Source organism: Pangasianodon hypophthalmus, chromosome 5 (genome assembly GCF_027358585.1).
Source record: "Pangasianodon hypophthalmus isolate fPanHyp1 chromosome 5, fPanHyp1.pri, whole genome shotgun sequence".
NCBI classification, from domain to species: domain Eukaryota; kingdom Metazoa; phylum Chordata; class Actinopteri; order Siluriformes; family Pangasiidae; genus Pangasianodon; species Pangasianodon hypophthalmus.
This window is the reverse complement of record NC_069714.1, coordinates 22,472,392-22,492,219: the sequence shown is the minus strand read 5'-3', so window position 1 is coordinate 22,492,219 and position 19,828 is coordinate 22,472,392. Positions and strand designations below refer to the sequence as shown.

At 39.6% G+C, this 19,828-nt stretch overlaps 1 protein-coding gene across 5 annotated transcripts in view; it reads left to right on the top strand.

Moving 5' to 3' along the window:
- Window positions 1-19,828, top strand: part of hdac4 (histone deacetylase 4) — a 170,276-nt gene that overhangs the window by 71,602 nt on the left and 78,846 nt on the right. The window contains exon 1 of one of the 5 annotated variants that reach the window (XM_034304208.2): window positions 12,188-12,766. The exons of 3 other annotated variants lie outside the window; for them this stretch is intronic. In XM_034304208.2, coding sequence (XP_034160099.2) covers window positions 12,763-12,766 — 4 coding nt within the window. In that variant the 5' untranslated portion in view covers window positions 12,188-12,762. Of the gene's footprint in view, window positions 1-12,187; window positions 12,767-14,336; window positions 18,045-19,828 lie in introns of those variants that run through there. One more of the 5 variants, XM_034304206.2, reaches the window with a different exon arrangement.

Genomic DNA, 19,828 nt, shown 5'->3' with positions numbered 1-19,828 from the left:
TCTCTCTCTCTCTCTCTCTCTCTCTCTCTCTCTCTCTCTCTCTCTCTCTCTCTCTCTGGATGGACTGTAAGGTTGGATGTTGGCCAGCATGGTGCAGCAGCTTGTTCTTCACAGCAAAAGCAGTGCGGTTCATCTCTTTTATCCTGACATGATATTTAAAATAAATGCAGCTTTTATCACTCACCATAAAATCTAGATTTCATAGGAGCCTGTTAGAGGAAGCCATACAGCAGTCCACAGTGGAGAACGCTTTAGTAAAAGTGATATTTAATATCAGGAGAAATTACAGTTAATTGAAGTTAAACACAATCAAGATGAATTTAGATGAGTTCATCCTGCTAAGAGCTGTTCAGTTTTCCCTTCATCTCTGCGGAGTGTTTATTACGTATGGACTAAAACATGACAAGGTGTGTTATAGGGAAATGATCAGTGACGGGGTGGTGCAATGCAACAGTTAGTATTACCACTTCAAAGTTGATCATTTTCCTATAACAGCACATCCCAAAGTGTTTTATTTATTTTATACCATAGCAATTTGCTAACGATTACAATCTGTAATTGAGTAATGAACATGTCATGCGTTTTACCCCTTTACAGTTACGTTTAATGTTGTAGAACATTTGTGAGAAAAGTTAGCTGCAACACTCGTTCCTCCACCAGCCTGTCTTTGATTCTGTTACTTGAATTTAATGTGACAAAAAATAATGCCACTTGTCATGTTATAGACAATGTCCTGAAGACTTTCCCTTGGTGGAAAACTTACTGACTGTTACAAAGCTCTGACACTGGAGACTCCTTCCATAAAAGTTAAAGAAACATTTATTTATACCATATCAATGAGTTTTCCATCCTTTAATTTCTTGATTATTAGACAGATTATGTGGAGCGTCTGCCATAGACGTCCCTGTGTATGAGCTTTTAACGTAGAAACGATAAGGTTTGAGTTACTGCATTAATGAAACCCTGTGATTTGTCTTTTCAGCCAGAGCTACTGTCAGAGCTGCTGTTACAGAAAATGAATCTGCGAATTGATTTGAGAATTGATGAGCGCTCTGGTATAATATTATTTGTTTTCTTTTTATTTATTTATTTTTCAGTAATGAGAAGTCACCCGAATACTGTACATGTGTTTTTGGGAGACGGTTGCTGGCTGCCACTGATGCCAGTCCTCACAGATGGTCTCTGAGCATCCTGTATTGGCCAGTGAAAGTGGCGCCCTGTCCGCCGCCTTGGCACTCATGCTCAGCCTGGTGCTGCCAAGTGGTGAAGGCAGGAGCTGTGAGACAGCTGCCTCGGTTCTGTTGGACCAGAACATGTCTCTCTCTGTCTTTATCTCTATTTATCTCTGACTCACTCACTTGCACATGTATACACACAGGCTATGTGTCTACGCTATATTATTCAAATGTAGCCCTTGACCTCAGGGCAAAGTCATCTTTTGAATATTTTGAGTTGTTTAGGCTTTAAGAGACTTGTAGTGCTTGTAGTGCATGACCTTTGAAGAAGTAGCATGAAGGAAAGTTTCTCACTCCTGTCTGCAGAGTCGTTAGTGCCTGGCGAAATGAACATCGCCTTTTATTTAACTCCTAATAACTGCGTATTTTTTCCGCTCCATAAAACTAGCTAGATAACAACATAGTAGTCAGCTCTTGTTGTTGATGGACTGATCACTTGGTGCTAGGGGTGCGAATCTCCCTCTTTCAGACAATACGATATAAAATATAACGGTTTAATACACTTTAAAATGTTTAACTCACCACTGATCCAGGTCATATTGATGTGTCTTAGTTTTGAACAACAATTTCAAAACATTTCTTTATTTTGTCTGAGAATTGGTACTACTTTATACATTTTTGTACATCAAAGAACTGCACGTTTTACTCCAATGTGTGAGGTAGCAAGCTCTGAAAGAAACTGCTAATGCTAGCGTTACCTATAGCTGCAGGCTGCATTACTGAATGCTAGGGCTGGGCAATGTGACTATATAATATCAATATCATGATAAATAATGTCACAGTACACTTTTCTCCAATATCATAAATTCAAAATATTTTACATGATTTTTAAATTATTCATTATTATTATTAATTTTTTTGCATATATGATTAATTTATAAAACAATTTATATCAGCTTCTTCCACTCAGGGTACAATAATGGTTATTATTATGTGATATAATGTTAAAATGTACTTAATCTTTAAAATTGGGAAAAAAAGAAAAAATTAGTGTTAAATATATTTTTTATTTAGTTGTCATAACTAATTTTGTTTAATATTTGTTATATAAAAATATGTCATTTGTATTATCAATTTTTAATAACATACAAGTGCACGCATGCATTATAATCGATTGTTATCTACATTAAGTGATGTGGCCATATCATATATGTTGTACCAACTTCCGATTTTTCTTTACAATAAGCTAATATTGGTATCTGCCATATCTACTCCACAGACGTATTTTATGCTGTGGGTGAATGTAACGTTGACTGACATGACACAGCTGATGCACAGGAACATACAACATACAGCTGTTGTTATATTGCCAAGTCATCGCTCCTTATTGCTTTACATAACTTGACAGCAGAAAGTGGCTCGGTTACCAGGATGGCTGTATGAGATCATTATCAGGTATCAGTTACTACACAGAGCTCTGATATCGTTATCATAACCGAAATGATACAACTGCATCAATTTATCCCTGAATAAGTGACTGAATAATAATCTGATTAACTGAGTGATTGATTAATTAATTGATCAGTTGGTCATTTTATAGCAGCCATATTGCCTCAGAATGGCAGCTTTTGAGCAGCGCTGCCGATCTGATTTAGCTGTGAAAGCTCTGAGGCCACCGGTGCATAATGCACTCCAATTGCATTTTATTACATGATTGAGTCTAATCACTGAAGACAGGCCTGTGATTTTGCCGTAATGGTGCTGAGAGGCAGCCGGGCACAAGCCTCAATCCTGCGTGATCAATATGAAGCCGTGGAGTTTCAGTGCTGTGCTGTGTTACCACACTCACACACTGTGCAGCACATTCTGTGTGTGTGTGTGTGTGTGTGTGTGTGTGTGTGTGTGTGTGTGTGTGGTTTCAGGGCTGTCATTCCATCCAAGTTATAGCTTGGAGTTTCAGGATATCTGAACTGAGAGAGTGTGTAAGGATTCTTGTGTGATGTGTGTAACAGGTCTATTACCTGGTGAGGCTTCATTTAATCTCATTCTCGTCGCTCAGAGTGAGATGCAGAGCTCATTTTCTCTCATTTCATCTCTTTCTCTTTTTCCATCACACCCTTCTAGTGCATTGGATCCAGAGCAGCTCAGTTTTGTGTCTGGTCTCAGTGTGAGCGATAGATAGACAGCTTAAATGATAGGGCTGATGGTAAAGGTGCTGTAGCCTGACTGTAACTAGCGTCTGATACCGAATACACAGTACACCATTTTAGTGCCAGTGTCCCTTTCCCAGACTAATTTTGGCCATTTTCTCAGTGTGTGAGAAATTCTTGGCAGTGACTCTTGTTCTTGATACAGCAAGTAACAAGAACAGTAAGGAGCAACAGCCACTAAGAGACTGAGAGGAAACCTGTAAGCACAATAATATTGCTTTTATAAGACATTATTTGGCATGTCATACCTGAATTTATTGGGTGTAAACTTCAAGCTTCCATGCAATACGATATGATTTCGATTCATAAAGCAACGATTTGATATCACGGAATCTGCTATAATATAATATGCAATTTGATTTAGTAGCCTCTCATTGATATGTGACCAGCTTTGTTCAGAATCTGGGGTAGGCCTGCTGTAAATTTGTGAATGATGATGATGATGATGATGTAGAGAAGGACTAAGTTAAAGTTAAAAGTATCAAAGTTACGGGCAAATCATCTTGCTTGCCTATTAAATTATTCACATATCAGTTTAAATATATGAACTGTTTTTATGTGCCTGTTTTGTGTCCTTTTCCTATGATAATCAGATTATTATTAAGATCCAGTTCGGTAATCAGTAATCCAAATGGTTGTTAGGAATGGCAAAAAACAGCTCCATTTCTTTGCACTATACCTCCAGTTCTCTTTGCAGAACAGGCAGTTCTCGCTGCCGGAGTCTACCCAAAAAATCCCTCCTCCACTTTTTTCTCTTGTTTCTGTACAAAAGCCACAAAATGTTATAGTTGTACATCACTTGGCTTTCAACGCAGTGCACACACAGACCATGTAACCTGCTGCAGCTTGATGTCTGGTTTTGTTCATGACATTTTTTTCCCCGCTTAATGTTGAAATCATTCGTCTGGGAGTCAGTCATGCTGTTGTCTTCCAGCTGGGTGGCTAACATTTTAATCTACTTCAGCTACTTTGCTGAGGCTAACTAGAAGCAATTTCTCCTCTCCTTTTTATAGCCTGCTGAATTTTGTATGTGAGAAGCCTCTTCTGCTGGAGGAGGGTTAGAGGAAAGGCCATGACCCCTTTTATCTTCCTCACACTCTCTGGAGTGGGAGAGGAATCAAATATGGATCCTTATTTCTTAACTTTATTTCCTCCTAAGGTTACATTTCTTCAGATACTAAGTGACAACCGTAGATCGGGCCGCACTAAGAATAGATGAGAGAGATCTTTCTCGTTTGTTTTAATTTTGTCCTTGTCACTCAGCGAAATAAAAGCATGTTAGAAGTCGCAACACTAAACATACAAAGCTTTTTTTTTTTTCTTTTCACTGTGATTTTATGCCTTTTAATGTGATTTTTTCCCCTTAAAACTTTCAAAAGACATTCAGGCACATCCAATGTTCTTCCACATGCATTATTGATGTCGTCTACAGGGACGTGGGCTAATATGACTGCTTGGTGTTGTTTCAGTGGGTGGAGCGAGTGTTCAGTAGGTCAGTGAGGGATGAGCGCTCCACACTCCACTGAATGCACAATCCACTGGACTAATGGAGCAGAGCCACATTGTGCTGAGAAAGAGAAGCTGAGGAAGAGTGTGATGGATTTAGTAACATGAGCTCCCTGGTATAAATACATTATTGCAAATACATGCAGGATCCTCTTCACACAGGTAGCATACAGGTTTGAGGCTGTTGAACTTCTGGTAAAGGAATACTCCATCATTATCCATCATTATCAATATAACACAAATTTAAATACTGTTACATTCTAAGAAAAAGTAGGACTAGGAAAGGATGTAGGTTAATCCAAGTTTCTAACACTCGGGTGATACAGCAAGAGTAATTCAAATGACTTGTCCTTGCTTTTAACATTTTTAAATTTTAGGATATTCATAATAATTTCTTCCATCTAAAAAAAGTTCACTTTTTATCCATATACAGAGCTTAATTTGCAAATTGCTTTAACTGAAGAAGGTGTTTTGCATAAATGTTTATTGATGCTCAATATTTGCCCTTAGACTTGCATTATAAGTGAGTTTTGATTAAACAGTTTTAAAGTCCGAAGTTAAATAACATGGTAATCATACTCATAAGTAACCAGAAAAAGCACATATATTGTTTATTCACTGTCCCAGTATCATATTATGTTTTTATTGAGCTCATAGGTGTTAGTTTTCTTGCAAAAAAAAAAAAAAAAAAAGAAGTGTGTGGTTCAGGCCACTGCATGCAAATTCATCACTCAAAATTTCTCTCCCATTCATTTCCAATGATTGGCAGCAGCGAGAACTCCAAGTTGAGCTGGTTTGGTTTCAACTTTCTACAAATTGCAAGCGGCAGCCACATAACGGTGACCGGTCGGTTCACATTGTACTGCATGCATATATTTCCTCCTGCCTGCATGGACAAAAAATTTATAAATCCCGCAATGCTGTCTTTCTCTGATGTACTTTCCAGCTAATTTTGAGTGTATCATCTCTGTATTTATAGACGAGTACTGTTTTTTTTAATAGCACATTTGTATGCTGCTGTAGACACAAAAGTAAATAAGGAATAGGGGGTAACAATGCATCATGACACAATACATTGTGATGCAAAAGTGTGGCATTGTATATCGTGGAAATGTGCAATTCACAGCATGGAAATCAGCATTCTATTAATTATGCCTGTGATAAAATTGCACTGTTTTAAACACCAGAGATCCCAAACTGCACAACAATATATTTTAGAGTTAAAATATATAAACAGCACACTGGTCACGTGATCACATTCTTTTGTGTAGAGCCTATGCTGTTACCAGGAATCATCTGCACTTGTGAGATATAGGTTATATGATTATACAGTCACGTTATAACTGTTAAAAAGAACTCTTCAGTAGCTTTAAAATGACATTAGCCCTGCGCCGCTGTGATCTGCAGTGTCTGAGAAAGAAGCTGCTTAAAATGGCCACTTTAGCCGACTTTGGAGCTCTAATTCCAGTAAAAATGACGCCTCAGGCTCATTATGTTTCAATCGTTCAAGTCAGTCAAAATCTTTCTTCATTCAAATTTTGTTCAAAATATTCTGAGAATCGATTTGAATTGAATCGTGAAGCCAGTATCATGAATACACCCCGATGAGGAATATTTTAATTTTTAACTTTACATTGTATCATACTTCAGAATGCCTTTTTAGAACTAAGTTTACAAGAGTAGCCTACTTGAATAAGAACATAATTTACTTGAAATCCACGATTTCATGATTGACAGGTTCATTTACTTCCTGCATTGTAAACAGACGCGCCGCTCAAGCGGTGAGGTTTTGGAAAAGGAAGCGGAGGGGGATATTCACACCGTGTGCAGTGAACATTTAGCCTTAAAGTTTTCATGAAGATGTGATGAAAAAATTATTACAAAATCTCTGTACAAAAGTCAGTTTAAACATCCTTGTGTATACACAGTATGTGTATACAATTGTTTGCATTGTCAGTGTGCAGCACCATTTAGCCAAAAATAGATAGTTGCTTCATTTAGTTGTGGTCAACAATGGCATTTTGTTCTGCGTGTTTGATACAGGTTGTGTATGATAAAGTTAGGAACATGATAGTGGCAGTAGAGATATGATTTAGCAGCAGTCAAGAGGGAGGAGGTTGTGAAATCCAGCCTTCATTTTATGGGGTGTTGCAACCAGACACAAAGGGGATGAGAACCCCATGAGTAAGAAACATGACTGGATAGAATAATGACCTGGTAGATGATAATACATCGTGACTAACCGTGATACCGTAACGACCCTAGTGTGTGACCACACGTGTGGTTTGGACTTGACAGGAGCTCACTCTCATGACACATCTGGTGTGAATTCTAGGATACGCTACCGTTGAACTAAATAGAGATTATGATGCAAAACTCTGGAATATTCCTTTAAGCCTCATACCCCTCTTGGAGCGTGTATCTGGCTGCTGAAAAATTCCACAGTGACAGAAGCATGATGGAAGACGAGGTAGCTGAGTGTTGGGGTGATATAATTAGACAACCCCGTTAAATGAGCAGCCCTGTTTAATGGAGAAAAGCTGCTCCGAACGTTGTTTTTCCACAAATGTGATAATTGCGGCTCTTGAGGGAGTGTTGAGTCTGGAGCCGGCCCAAATCCCCGAAGTTGGTTCTGTTCAACGCTGGAATTGCTCGCTTACTCAGCTCATGACTCCTCCTCAGTTCTGTGGCTCACACGCTCCCCATGTGTTTGGTCCCAGATCTTAAAAAGGAGAGGGAAGAATTTTGTAAGCAGCTGAATCATTTCAAATTGAAGCATGCTTCAGATCAGATGGAGAGTTTATTCCACACCCAGATTTTCACCAGCTGACCTGCACTTATTGTGCTGTGCTCAACAGGCAAAGGGAAAATACTCATTGTTGAAGTATTAATCACGTCACATGGCAGTGTATCTAGCTGCTAGTGCATTTCTCACCATGCTCCACTTTATTAGAATGAAATGCCACTATATCTTTCTGAGGCACACAACTCCAGCACCTGCTCTTATATTCAGAAGGACAGAGCTGGAGAGAGAGAGACAGCAGAAATCCATCAAGATCAGTAATTAATAATGAATGATACAGTATTTTTCACATTGGTGTTCGGCTGTGTCCTGAGGGAGAAAATTTCTGACGGTAGTAGCATATCTGTCATTCTGTTTCTTCATTGTGCTTCGGCTTTTGGGAAATCTTCTTTCATTCCTCACGCCACCAACTTCAGTGTTTCCTTTCCTTAACTCTGACTGTATATCACCGTTGAGTTGTCCATTTCCTCTTTTAGATTTGAATAGCTTTCCATAAAATCTATTTGTACAAGTATACAAGATTGTCCTTGGCACGTTTGCATGAAAAACAAGCATAGGACCGCGAATCCATGGAGCTTTCCGAGCCATCATCACATGGGAGTTTCATGGAATGGGAGCTCCATTTACAGCATTGCATTTACATGTGCTCTTCTTTGGCGCAGCACTAGAGGAAAAAAGCTGGCTGGCCACATCTTCTGACGTTCCTCCCTAGCAGGTTGGGTTGAAATTCTGACAATTAGTGTTGTGTGTACATGCTTGCGCATTTTTACGTATGTGAGTGTTTTATCGGTGTGATCACTGGGTGTGTGCGTGCATGTGGATGTTATCAGCAGCATAGCTGTGTGTGTAGCGTCAGAAGTAGATAAGGGCTTTAATTTTTTCTTTTTTTTAACAACTGTCAGTTGTAGGCCGCACAGCTGCCTTCAGAGTGTAAAAAGCTGCCTGAAAGTTCAGCTTAGTTCACTAATTTGTGCTCATTTGTTCCAGATATTAAGCTAGTGCTTGCATTTTATAGGTTACTGAGGATCTTCATAAAAATCCACCCACTTCAACAAGCTATGTTGAATCTCAAATGCCTGTCTATTTACTGTATGTATTACGGCCTGGGGAAACCCTTCATTGTGAAATATTGACATTTTCTGATATATATATATATATATATATATATATATATATATACATATATATATATATATATATATATATATGTATATATATATATATATATATGTATATATATATATGTGTATATATATGTATATATATATATACACACACACATACATACATATATATTTAAAACAACTGCCAGCTTTCCTGAAATGAAATATAGTGGCTTTGGAACATGTTCACACTCCTTCCCTTTTTGCACACTTAATTGTATTATAGATTTAATTTAAAATTGATTTCATTTAAAATCAGTGTATTATAGATTTAATATAAAATTGACATTGGCCTCCACACAGTAATCCATAATGACAAAACAAAAGCCCAGACTTGAACCCATTATAATAACTATGGAGAGATCTGAAGATGGCAGGTCACAGACTTGAGAAGATCTGCCAAAAAGAATGGGAGAAACTGCCCAAATCCAGAAGGCTTACCTAAGAAGACTCGAAGCTATAAAGCTGCCAAAGGTGCTTCCAAAAAGTACTGAATCAAGGTTCTAAATACTTATCTAAATGAGATTTTAATCAATTTGCAAAAAGGTATAAAAACCTGTTTTTGCTTTGTCATTATGTGTTATTGTCCGGAGATCAAGTGCAAAAAAAGTAAATTGATCTTAAGATGTAAGAATACTTTCTCAACGCACTGTATGTTTCTCTTTTGCGTGAGTCTCAACCAGAAATAAAGTTATGGCATCCAAACACATGATCAGAGAATGACGTTCATTGTAAAAGAAATGTGCGTGTAGCTAACAAGGTTTAGGCAGACTATTTTTAACGTTGCATTTTAACACCGCAATGTGATCTCTGCAGACAGACCACCAAGGCAAGATTAAAAAACAAATGAAAAGATTTTCATGTTATTTTTGGTGTATTTAAAATGTAAATGTCAACCTGTTATATTATGATATTTTTTTGGTCCTTTTTTTGTGAAAATCTATGGGTTTTCCCAGCCTGCCACACACACACATACTGTATCCTCACTCTGTAGGGTATAATGTGAAGGCTTTCTAGAACCTGTGTATGTAGTCCACTATATGGCCAAGGTTCAGCCCTCTGCTACTGTCAAATAACATGAGTCATTTGGTCAAAAAAATGTAGGGGTTATGTTTGTTGCCTTCAGATATGTACATAGATAGAAATTCTAATACTCATAGTGTGATTTGTTCTACAGATACTGTATTAATCTTGATTGGTAGCAGAAAAAGTTTTGATTCATGTAATGCGAAGATTTAGGACAGTTTGTGTATCCTTGCTCTACAGATGCTGGTGCCTCGGGCTCTTCAGAGAGAAGCGTTTGCCATTGCTTTTGGGTGTTGACCATTATAGGTTGCTGGACATCTCTGCGTGAAAGTGATCCGTGGGATATTTATTTCAGTGCAGTATTGCTCTCTCCCTGCTCCCACGTAGCCAAACACGCTGGCTATTGATTAGTCGTGCTGGAGTAAATGTGCCATTGATCTGCCGCTTGGTTAAGTGCTGGCCCTAGCACCATGTCCCTTCTTTCTTCCTTTTCTCCTCCCTCTCTGCCCCTCCCAGGAGACAAGCCCAAGCCTTCAGCCATACTTCTTACCCTTACTGCTCCACTCCCTTCTTCGTATACAGCACCTGTTCATCCAGCAAGATTTTTAACTCTTAAGATGTTAAAAGTCGATGAGGAATGAAGCTTGTTCCCTTCTCAAGCACTATACAGAGTGTGGTTACTTGTATGGCTCTCTTAAAGTGCATGTGTGTGTGCGCACACATTTTGGATAGAAAGAGAGAATATTGCTTCTCCTGTTCCCAGTGGTCCTGATGGCTTCATCCATCTCTGGTATAATCACCTCATTTCTAATGCCGTTAAAATGTCTTCCCCAACCCCAACTCATTTCATCATGCACATTATTCAAAGGGACAGCCTTAATCACTGTTTTCCTTCCAATTCTGATGTTAGTAGAGAGTATTTCTTCTCTCTCTCTCTCTCTCTCTCTCTGTCTGTCTCTATCTTTTCCTCTCTTTGCTTTTCAAAAGGAGAGCATATTTGAAGTCACCTAGATTTATTAGTTGCACAATAAGGTGGGCCATTACTGAAAATATACATCTATCTACCTTGTTATTGTACGGTTTATCTTCACAGACTGCTGCGTATTTGTGAGAGTATGCGTGTGGGACTGCACATGATCGTGCTCTTTGCTATAGCTGTTTAAATTGACATCTGGTGCTCTGGAGTTTACGACAGAAGAGCGTAACCTATTTTATAGAGTTACGCTCCCAGTAATTTAACCGCACAATATGTTGAGAATAGAGAATATCAATAGGACTGAAATTACTCAGGAGGTTATTACTTGAGCACTTCGCTCTTCTTACTTTACAAGTCAATTAATCATTAGGTGCGTAAGAAGCACTTCTCACTACAGCACAACTCAAGTTCCTTGTACTCGTGCCACATGTTATATAGCGACACGACAAAGACTAATAATAAATTCAGATCCATGAAGATATATACCTGAGTTTCAGTATAGGCTACACTCAGTTTTATTTTTATAGAGCACATTGATTATTGTCAGCAGTCCATAAATGAACGTCAGGAGCAGGAGCTTGTGGGTATCCAGATGGGAGTTTGTGGGCCTCGGAATGGCAGGAGCAGCAGCATGTGCAGGAAGAGAACCTTGTGGGCCTCAAGATTGCTGGATGAGGAGCTTGTGGGTTTCAGGACAAACACTAGGTTGTAGGTCTCCAGATCCTCAGTAGCAGGATTTTGTTGGTCTTGGGATTGAAGGAGGAGAAGCTTGTGAGCCTCATGTTAGCAAGCACAGAAGCTTGTGAACCTTAGAATGGCAGGAGCAGAAATTTGTTGGCCTCAGGATGGCAGGAGCAGAATATTGTTGACCTTAGGCTGGCAGGAGAAAAAACTTATTGGCCTCTGAATGGCAGGAGCAGAGAGTCGTGGGGCTGAGGATAGCAAGTGCAAAAACTTGCTAGCCTCAGGATTGGAGGAGCAGAAGCTTGAGGGCCTTGGGATGGCAGGAGCAGAAACTTGTTGGCCTTGGGATGGTAGGAGCTTGTGGACCTTGGGATGGCAGGAGTAGAAACTTTGGAGTTTGGAATAGCAGGAGTAGAAACTTGTGGACCTTGGGATTGGGGGAATAAGAGCTTCTGAGTCTTACTCCTGTTATCTATCCTAGGACCAGGGGATGGTGGCCTCAGTATACCCAGGTACCCTGTAATAGTACTTAAGTTTGGAAAGAAAAAACAAGGAGAGATAAAAACATAAAGGAAATGAAACTGAAAGGAGCTTCCAAGTGCATATTTTTTTTAAGATGATGTGAATGCTATTTTAGGGTGCTGGTGAACTCTAACTAAGGAGCTGAGAGTTTAGGTTGTTAGAAGGGATGTTTAAACATTGAACTAATAAATGTATGAGAGTAAGCTAAAGACATGATGGTGCCTAATAGTACGTCATTGCTTTGCTGACTTTCGTAAATCTTTAGTAAATCTTTTGTAAAGTGCCTTCTATTTTTGGGTGCTGCTCAAAGGCCCTACTGCAATGTGTACACCCATTAGTAATAAAAAAAGAGAGAGACGGTTGGACCTTCTGTGAATCTGGCGTGCGTTCCAGGAAACCAACAGCGGCGCGCATAAACACTCGGCATGCTCGCAACGGCTCTCTGATGTCACCAGCTGAGAGAGAGAGAGCGAGAGAGAGAGAGTGGGAGGAGGAGACAGAGGCAGCTAGAGACAGTGCCTGAGGGAGAGCAGAGTGTGCTCATTGAGAGACGGCGAAGAGAAGAAACGTGAGAGAAAGAGAGAGACTCGGTTGTATTCCGCTTGCTGTGGACTGCGTGTTTGAGCGTTGTGGGTGCACGGCTTCAAACTGCTCGGCTTGTAAAACGGCCGCTTCTTCCCTCGGAACTGAAGAACTAATGGGTAAGAGCTTTTTGCTCTCTGCTTTGGATACTGTGTGTGTGTTTTCTTGTATGAATGAGTGAGTGGGTGGACACACTAGACACGAACTGTGCATTTATTGAATGGTGCTGATGTACGTTAAGAGGTGTACGCTGTGTGTTTGTGTGCACAGTGCATCCTTGAACAGGCTGCGTACACAGGAGACTGACGAGAGCTTTATGTTCGGTCTCTTTTGAGGAGTGCTGTGTTGCATTGTTGTTTGTGTGTATATGTGTGTGTGTGAGTGAGAGAGAGAGAGAGGAAGAGAAGTATGCAGGCTGTGCACTGCAGTGAGTGTAATGTTGCTGAGGTGTTCTGGTTGACTGGTTCAGTCATGCGGGGGCTCCATCCTTCATTCACTGAGAGCGAGCGAGAGATAGATAGAGAGAGGAGGCAAATGAGGAAATGGGCTACATTAATATAAAGCAAAAGGACAGAAATGTAATGAGAAAATGAGCAGTGGGTAGATCGGCATGGTAGAAAGCAACGGAGAGAGGGTGCTAATCAGTCTCCAGGCTGTGTTAGTGAAGCAGTGAGACTTTGTGAATATGATGAGCAGTGTCAGAGTTTCCTTCCAGTAGCGGGAAACATTTCCTGTGTGCGCCAGTGTTTACAGTTTGCATGTTATTTCAGGTCTGTTTACCGCAGGAGTTATGTGGAAGCTCAGTTGAAAAGCTTAATGATGCTGCGAAGAGTGTGTGTGCTCGATCAAAAGACAGATGTGTAAGGAATAAAAGACTCCAGGGCGTGCCGTTACAGGAATATAATCAATGATTGATTGCTTTTCCATAACAGCCCATCCTCATGTGTTTCAATCCTCTTATACCATAGCAATTTGCCAACAAAAACATTTTTTTATATGAATTAAAGAATGACATGTGAGTACTCTTCAGTAAGTTCTAGTTACATTACATGTCCTCAAAACAAGTTCCTGTCATCATTTCTGTTATAGTAGCTATCAACAGTCATACCCTCACCAGCTTCTCTTCTTTTTCTCTTTCTTGAAGATGGAAATAAAATGTCTTGACTTTCCCATGTCGGAAAACTTACAAAGCACTAACACCAGAGACTCCTTCTTTAAAAAAAAAAAAAATGCTAAATAAAGTCTTCACAGAAGACTTCACCATATCAACAATCTCACATTTTTAAATCTGTTTATGTGGAGCGTTTGTCAAACAAATCCTTTCGTAAGTTGTTACTATAGAAATTATCATGTAAAATAAAAACCTTTGATTTGCCTTGCAACCGAAACTACTGTCAGAGCTGACCAATTGGATTTGAGAATTCAACAGCGCTGTGGGATAAGGCAAAAAAAAAAAAAAAAAAACCCATACATGCATACATACATACATACATACATATATATATATATATATATATATATATATATATATATATATATATATATATATATATATATATATATATACACAGTTCGTTGTATTTCAGTCATGATTACATGATTACATTTTTGGATTTGTCAGCTGAATCAGGTATCATCGTAATTATAAATTATTTAATTAGATCATATTAAATAGAAGTTTGCACTAATTTACCTTTTAATGTGTCTGTATGAAGGAATACAAGCTTAATGTTCAGTGTGAATGAAAAAGTTCTCAAAACAGTTCGGATAAACTAACAACATTAACTGAATTAATTGTCCACAAAAAATAAGTAGCAAAGGAAGGAAAATAAAAATATATAAAAAAAACAGTCTTAGACCAGTCCCATTATGATTAGATTGATTTGGATAAATTCTAAATGTGTGTGTCTTTAAAATATATAAACATTCTGCTATGATAGTAGAAGGCACACACACACTCGCGCACACACACAGTCTCTCTCTCCCCAGCCAGCAGCCTGCAGTGTCCAACCTCAGTGCCATTCACATCTCATTGCACATTGATCAGTCTGTCTCTCTGTTTTCATGTTTTTCTTAGCAGCAGCAGTTATGTTCAGCGCTTCCCAAAACCAGCGGTCCAAAAAAATAAATCCTGTTTTCATTCAGCGCTGTGGAAAATATTAAGTCCACTCTTCAGTTTTAATAGGTGAAGTGTTCATCCGTGCCATCTGCTAGCTCCTCCACTCGTCCAGTGACACACAAACACACATGCACAATGTGAGTTGTAAATGGCACTTTGCTGTAAATGAGACTTTGACTAAGAGGGAAGAAAGCATGAGTGGGTGTGTGCATGCACAAGCGTGAGTGTGTGTATTGACAGCTGGGTGATGTCTAGTCTGTTAAGTGGGTGCTGTAAGCGCTGTGTTTGGTGGTGGAAGTAAATTCTGTTTACTCGACATGCAAAAAGCGAGAGATAAGCATCCTTCTATGCTTTACGACTGGTACTGAACATGTTTGTGTTTCTGTATCTCTTGGACTCTTCTCCTTCATTAATTTCCCCCCACTCGCTGTTCTGTACAGAGATTGAAGCTGATTGCGCAGATCTCTCCTTGCGCAGGTTTTCATAAGGCCCTAACCTCACCTAGCCTCTGGCTCTGTGTAATCTCAGTGGCGTAAACTCGGAGTGAGATGATCCTGCTGTTGCTCTGGGGCTGCAGTGATACAGAATCTGCTGCTGAGCCGCTCTACACTGCAACCCAGGCTATAAATAGCTGCAGCAGTCAGCATGGCTTATATGCTGCATATACCATCGACTAGCGGTCAAAGCTGATCAATATCTGCTATCATAGTGAGAAAATCAATATTGGCAGGAGATTTAAATGTTGTAATAACCTGATACAGTCTTAATAATACATGCTCACGCCCTACGTTCTCCACATTACAGACTCTAAAGATGTTGTGGAGAAAAAAAAAAAGGATAAACAGCACTCCACTATTTGGAATGAATAGTAGCCATATTTATCATCTGGATTCCGTCAGCAATCCAGGCATCATCGTAGTTAATCTTCTGAACAATGAAGAGATCTATTAATATTTATGCATACAAGTCTAAATGATTTGTATTGTTAAGCACCAGCATTGCATTAATTACATAAATCCTATTGTTTTAAGACCTTTTTTTTAATGACTAATTCTGCTACATTCCCCAAGCGACATGTAACGCAGGGTTTCTTAACTCCAGTCCTGTACATTTTCAGCTTTCCATACTCCATGAGATTTATACAGTCATGGTGGAATAATATCTCCTCAAGTTTGTTCATATCATAAAATAGAAAGCTACTGTATATTACAATGTCATTTTTATTTATTCTCGTTAAACCAGTTACAACGGTTTTGGTGGTGCCAAAACATAATGTTGATGATTATTGTCAGAGGACAAAAATTACTCTATAATATGATCTTTGTGATTTGCACTGACAATCCTGCAGTAGTACTTCAGTGTTGTGTCAGGTGTGCTGGTCAGAACCAGGTCCCAGGCCCCAACTCCAGGCATGAAAGAAGTCTGACTACCTGGTGACAGGTAAAGAGCCGGTAACCAATCAGAGGAGAGAGTGATAGTGAGCGAGTGTTTCAGTACACCATTACTACTTAGATGTACTATTTAGTGTGCATTGGGTGATTTGGGACACAGTCTTGTATTCGGTCTAAATGTGTACAATCACAACCATGAGATGAATGCACACAGTGGAGGAAAAGAGCAGCTACTCATGTTACAAAATGGTCTTCTGCATGTAGTTTACAATGGCGTTTTTCTACCAGAGAAAGTGAAATAACAAAATTCTAATCCTTAATCCTGTATCATTAAGTGTCATGATATCTGCTTGCCATGTCATGCACACTTGTCTTCTACCCACTTTTGCTGCCTGTTCTATCTCGTGAAGAATAATCCCATCAAATCTGGTCTACATTCTTTGTTTGGGAAATTATCTTGCAACAACATTATGTTGCTGTTAACAAATTGCTTAAAGTAGATTTTTTTTATTTTACTTTTGTGGAACCAAGAGCAACGGCAACATCAAATGTCATAAGTAAAAATACACAGAATGATATGAGGTAGAGGCTGGGGCTGATTTCATTCCAGCGCAGATGATAGAATCAGTGACACTTGTGTCAGGTGATTACACAGACTGAAACCTTCCCATGAGTTTGTGTGCACTGGGGCTAATTTATTAAATCTCACTTCACTGAGACATCCATAACACACCATCAGCAGTGATTAAGAAGGCACAGGTTTAACCAACAAAGGCGCAAGTACGATAGCAGGTTTAACCAACATTAACAAAGTACTTTCTCAATCACTGATTTTTCAAAATGTCTGTGGAGTAACTAGGACTAGAGAGATTAAGCAAACATTGTTCAATCACAATACAAATTACACAAAGGGGTGATGCAACCTTAAGGTTTTTGTGGTTTGATAGAAGGAGCTAGCTAAGGGCAAGCACGGCTTTTCTGTTTACCACATTTTCTCTGATCGGAAGAGACACTGCATTATTGTAAGAGATATTTGACTTAAAAAAAAATCAATCATGAACGACTGTGTTTCTGTGTGCATGCATAATAGTTTTATGTTATAAGGCTTAACCATAATGTTTTTTTAAAGCCGTATTGATTTTTTTTTTCAATAGTGTCACTGTATTTACCTCATTTGAACTTGACTATTGAAGCATGTTGCTTCAGCCTAAACGCTGGCATGAGGTACTGTGATTTTTGGACAGGAAGTGACTGAATCACACTACTGAATCGCTGCATGGTGTTCAGATACGACACTTAGGCACGTTGGCTCTTCTAGTGTCTACCCATTAGAGTGTCTAATTGCCTGACAGCAGTATTTGTGGAGTTGGCTTTACATTCGACTTTGTTGACTGTAAACATGCCATGCTTAATTATATTTGAGCTTTTGTGTACTTAGCTTGGCCCTGTCTATAGACCTGTGTACGTGCAGGTCTGTGTATGTGTGTGTGCGTAACAGAGAGACACCATGTGCACACTGTATTTCTTTGTTTGTTTTGGCTGCCTCATGGTTGAAGTGATTGCTGCGGCTTGTCTCGCTTGGCAGAGTGTGATGCAGCAGAGGACGATTAAGGCTGTGGCTGTATGCATGAGCACATCTATGCGTACAGCGGTGAATCTGAGGGCCCTACAGAGAGACAGCTCCTTCCTGTATTCTAGCGCATCTGCCAGAGCACACGTAGACCACTGCTGGCATCGGCGGGGTTTGCAGCGATTACCGCGGCTTCTGAGCTCCTTGTGGATTCATTCCAGGGTTTGGAGTAAACCTGGCCTTCATTGATCACCGGATTGAACTGCGCTGAATTAATGGAATGCATTTGGAAGGCTTGAAAAGCTGCGTGCAGTCAGGTGAACGACCGGCGAGAGACGTGGAGGAGCTTTTAACCAGCACTCAGTGCTAGCAATTTCAGCAATGTTTTGTTTTTTATGTCGGCTATTTTCCGGTATTTTATTGAAGAGATAGTTAGATAGATGTGCTGCTTGAAAGCTTATGTGAGCTTAAGTATAAATGAATAACTGTGGTATTGATTGATGTGGAGTTACATAAGACTGCTAAAAGCAAAATGTGCTTTTTTTTAATATTCATAACCATGACATCTGCTTCTACAGAGGAGTTTTCTCTAAAGCAGGCCAACTTCTCTCCAGGCTATGATGAGCATAAATGCATAACATATGTGAATATAGAAAATGGAATGATCACTTAAACACATGCACGCACACACCAGTTGTCTCCTCATCCCAAGAACATGCCTTTTTCCCCACCCAGGCACCGCCATGACCCGTTTTGTTTCTGCGTCATTTTTAGACCCGGTGCCTGAAGGCACTGACGGCCGATGATGCCAGGTCTGGCTGCAGCTCCGTGGAATAACTGAATGTTCCCATGCTCCTGCTGTTACAGTGCAGCTGGGGCTAAAAGGAGGCTTTTGAGCAGAGCTGCCTGGCTGACGTAAGGAGGCAGGCACGCTGGCTTTGCACGGTAAGACCGTGTGTGTTCCTGCAGCAGAGTCCAGCCAGCTGTTTACACACACCGCTGTGCCACAGCAACTCTGCTGAGGTCATTCTGACCTCATCACGGAGCTTTCAGCCAGCACGGGCTCTTTATTTAACCGTTTCAAAGGACGCAGAGGGCACAGGGGTTGTTTAGGAGTCTGGCATACTGAGGGAAATGTGCACCCGGTGGTTCCCAAGACTCGTGTTTTCTCAGGAGCAGAGCCCTGCTAAACCACATGACCCCTTTCTTGATGTCGTTATGAATCTCCCATACTTGCATGTACACTGCCGTGTGCAGTATTAGAGATGCACAGATCCCATTTTTTTTAAAACTATTTTTAATTCAGTATTGATATCACTGTATCAAATTTTTCTGTAATAAATACAGCATTGTGTGAGGACCATTTTTTCTGGTCAGTAGATGTTGATTTATTTTCTATAACAGCAGCTCTGACAGCAGCGCTGGCTGTAATTCCAATCACAGGTTTATTATATTTAATGCTTGGTCATTCTGATTTGTTATTGTTTCTATAGTAACAACTCATTCACCGGGACTTGTACAGCAGGCAGTCCACATAATCTAAGGCTAATAATAAATGGATGGAATAAAAAGTACTGTTGTTTACCAAAAAAAAAAAAAAAGTAATATAAACATTGATATGGAGACACTTTCTTTAAGGAGACATTTATTTAACATTTATGGAATGAGTCTCCACCATGGGAAAGTCTTCAGGACAGACGAGTTTGCACTTTCCAGTTTTTTGGTAATATCACATGCTGCATTTTTTAGAAGTAACTAACACAACAATAAATGTAACTATAAACCAATAAAGAGTACTACGTGTCAATCTTTAATGAATACTTTGTAATGATTGGCAAAATGCTGTGGTTTAAGAGGATGTGTTTTATTGGAAAATAATCATCTTCAGGGTGCTAACAGTAACTTCACTTCATCACACCAGCCGTCGTTGATTATTTTCCTATAACAGCACACCCCCAAATGGTTCATCTATGTATGTGTATGTATATATATATATATATATATATATATATATGTATGTGTGTGTGTGTGTGTGTGTGTGTGTGTGTGTGTGTGTGTGCGCGTGTGTGCGCGTGTGTGTGTGTGTGTGTGTGTGTGTGAG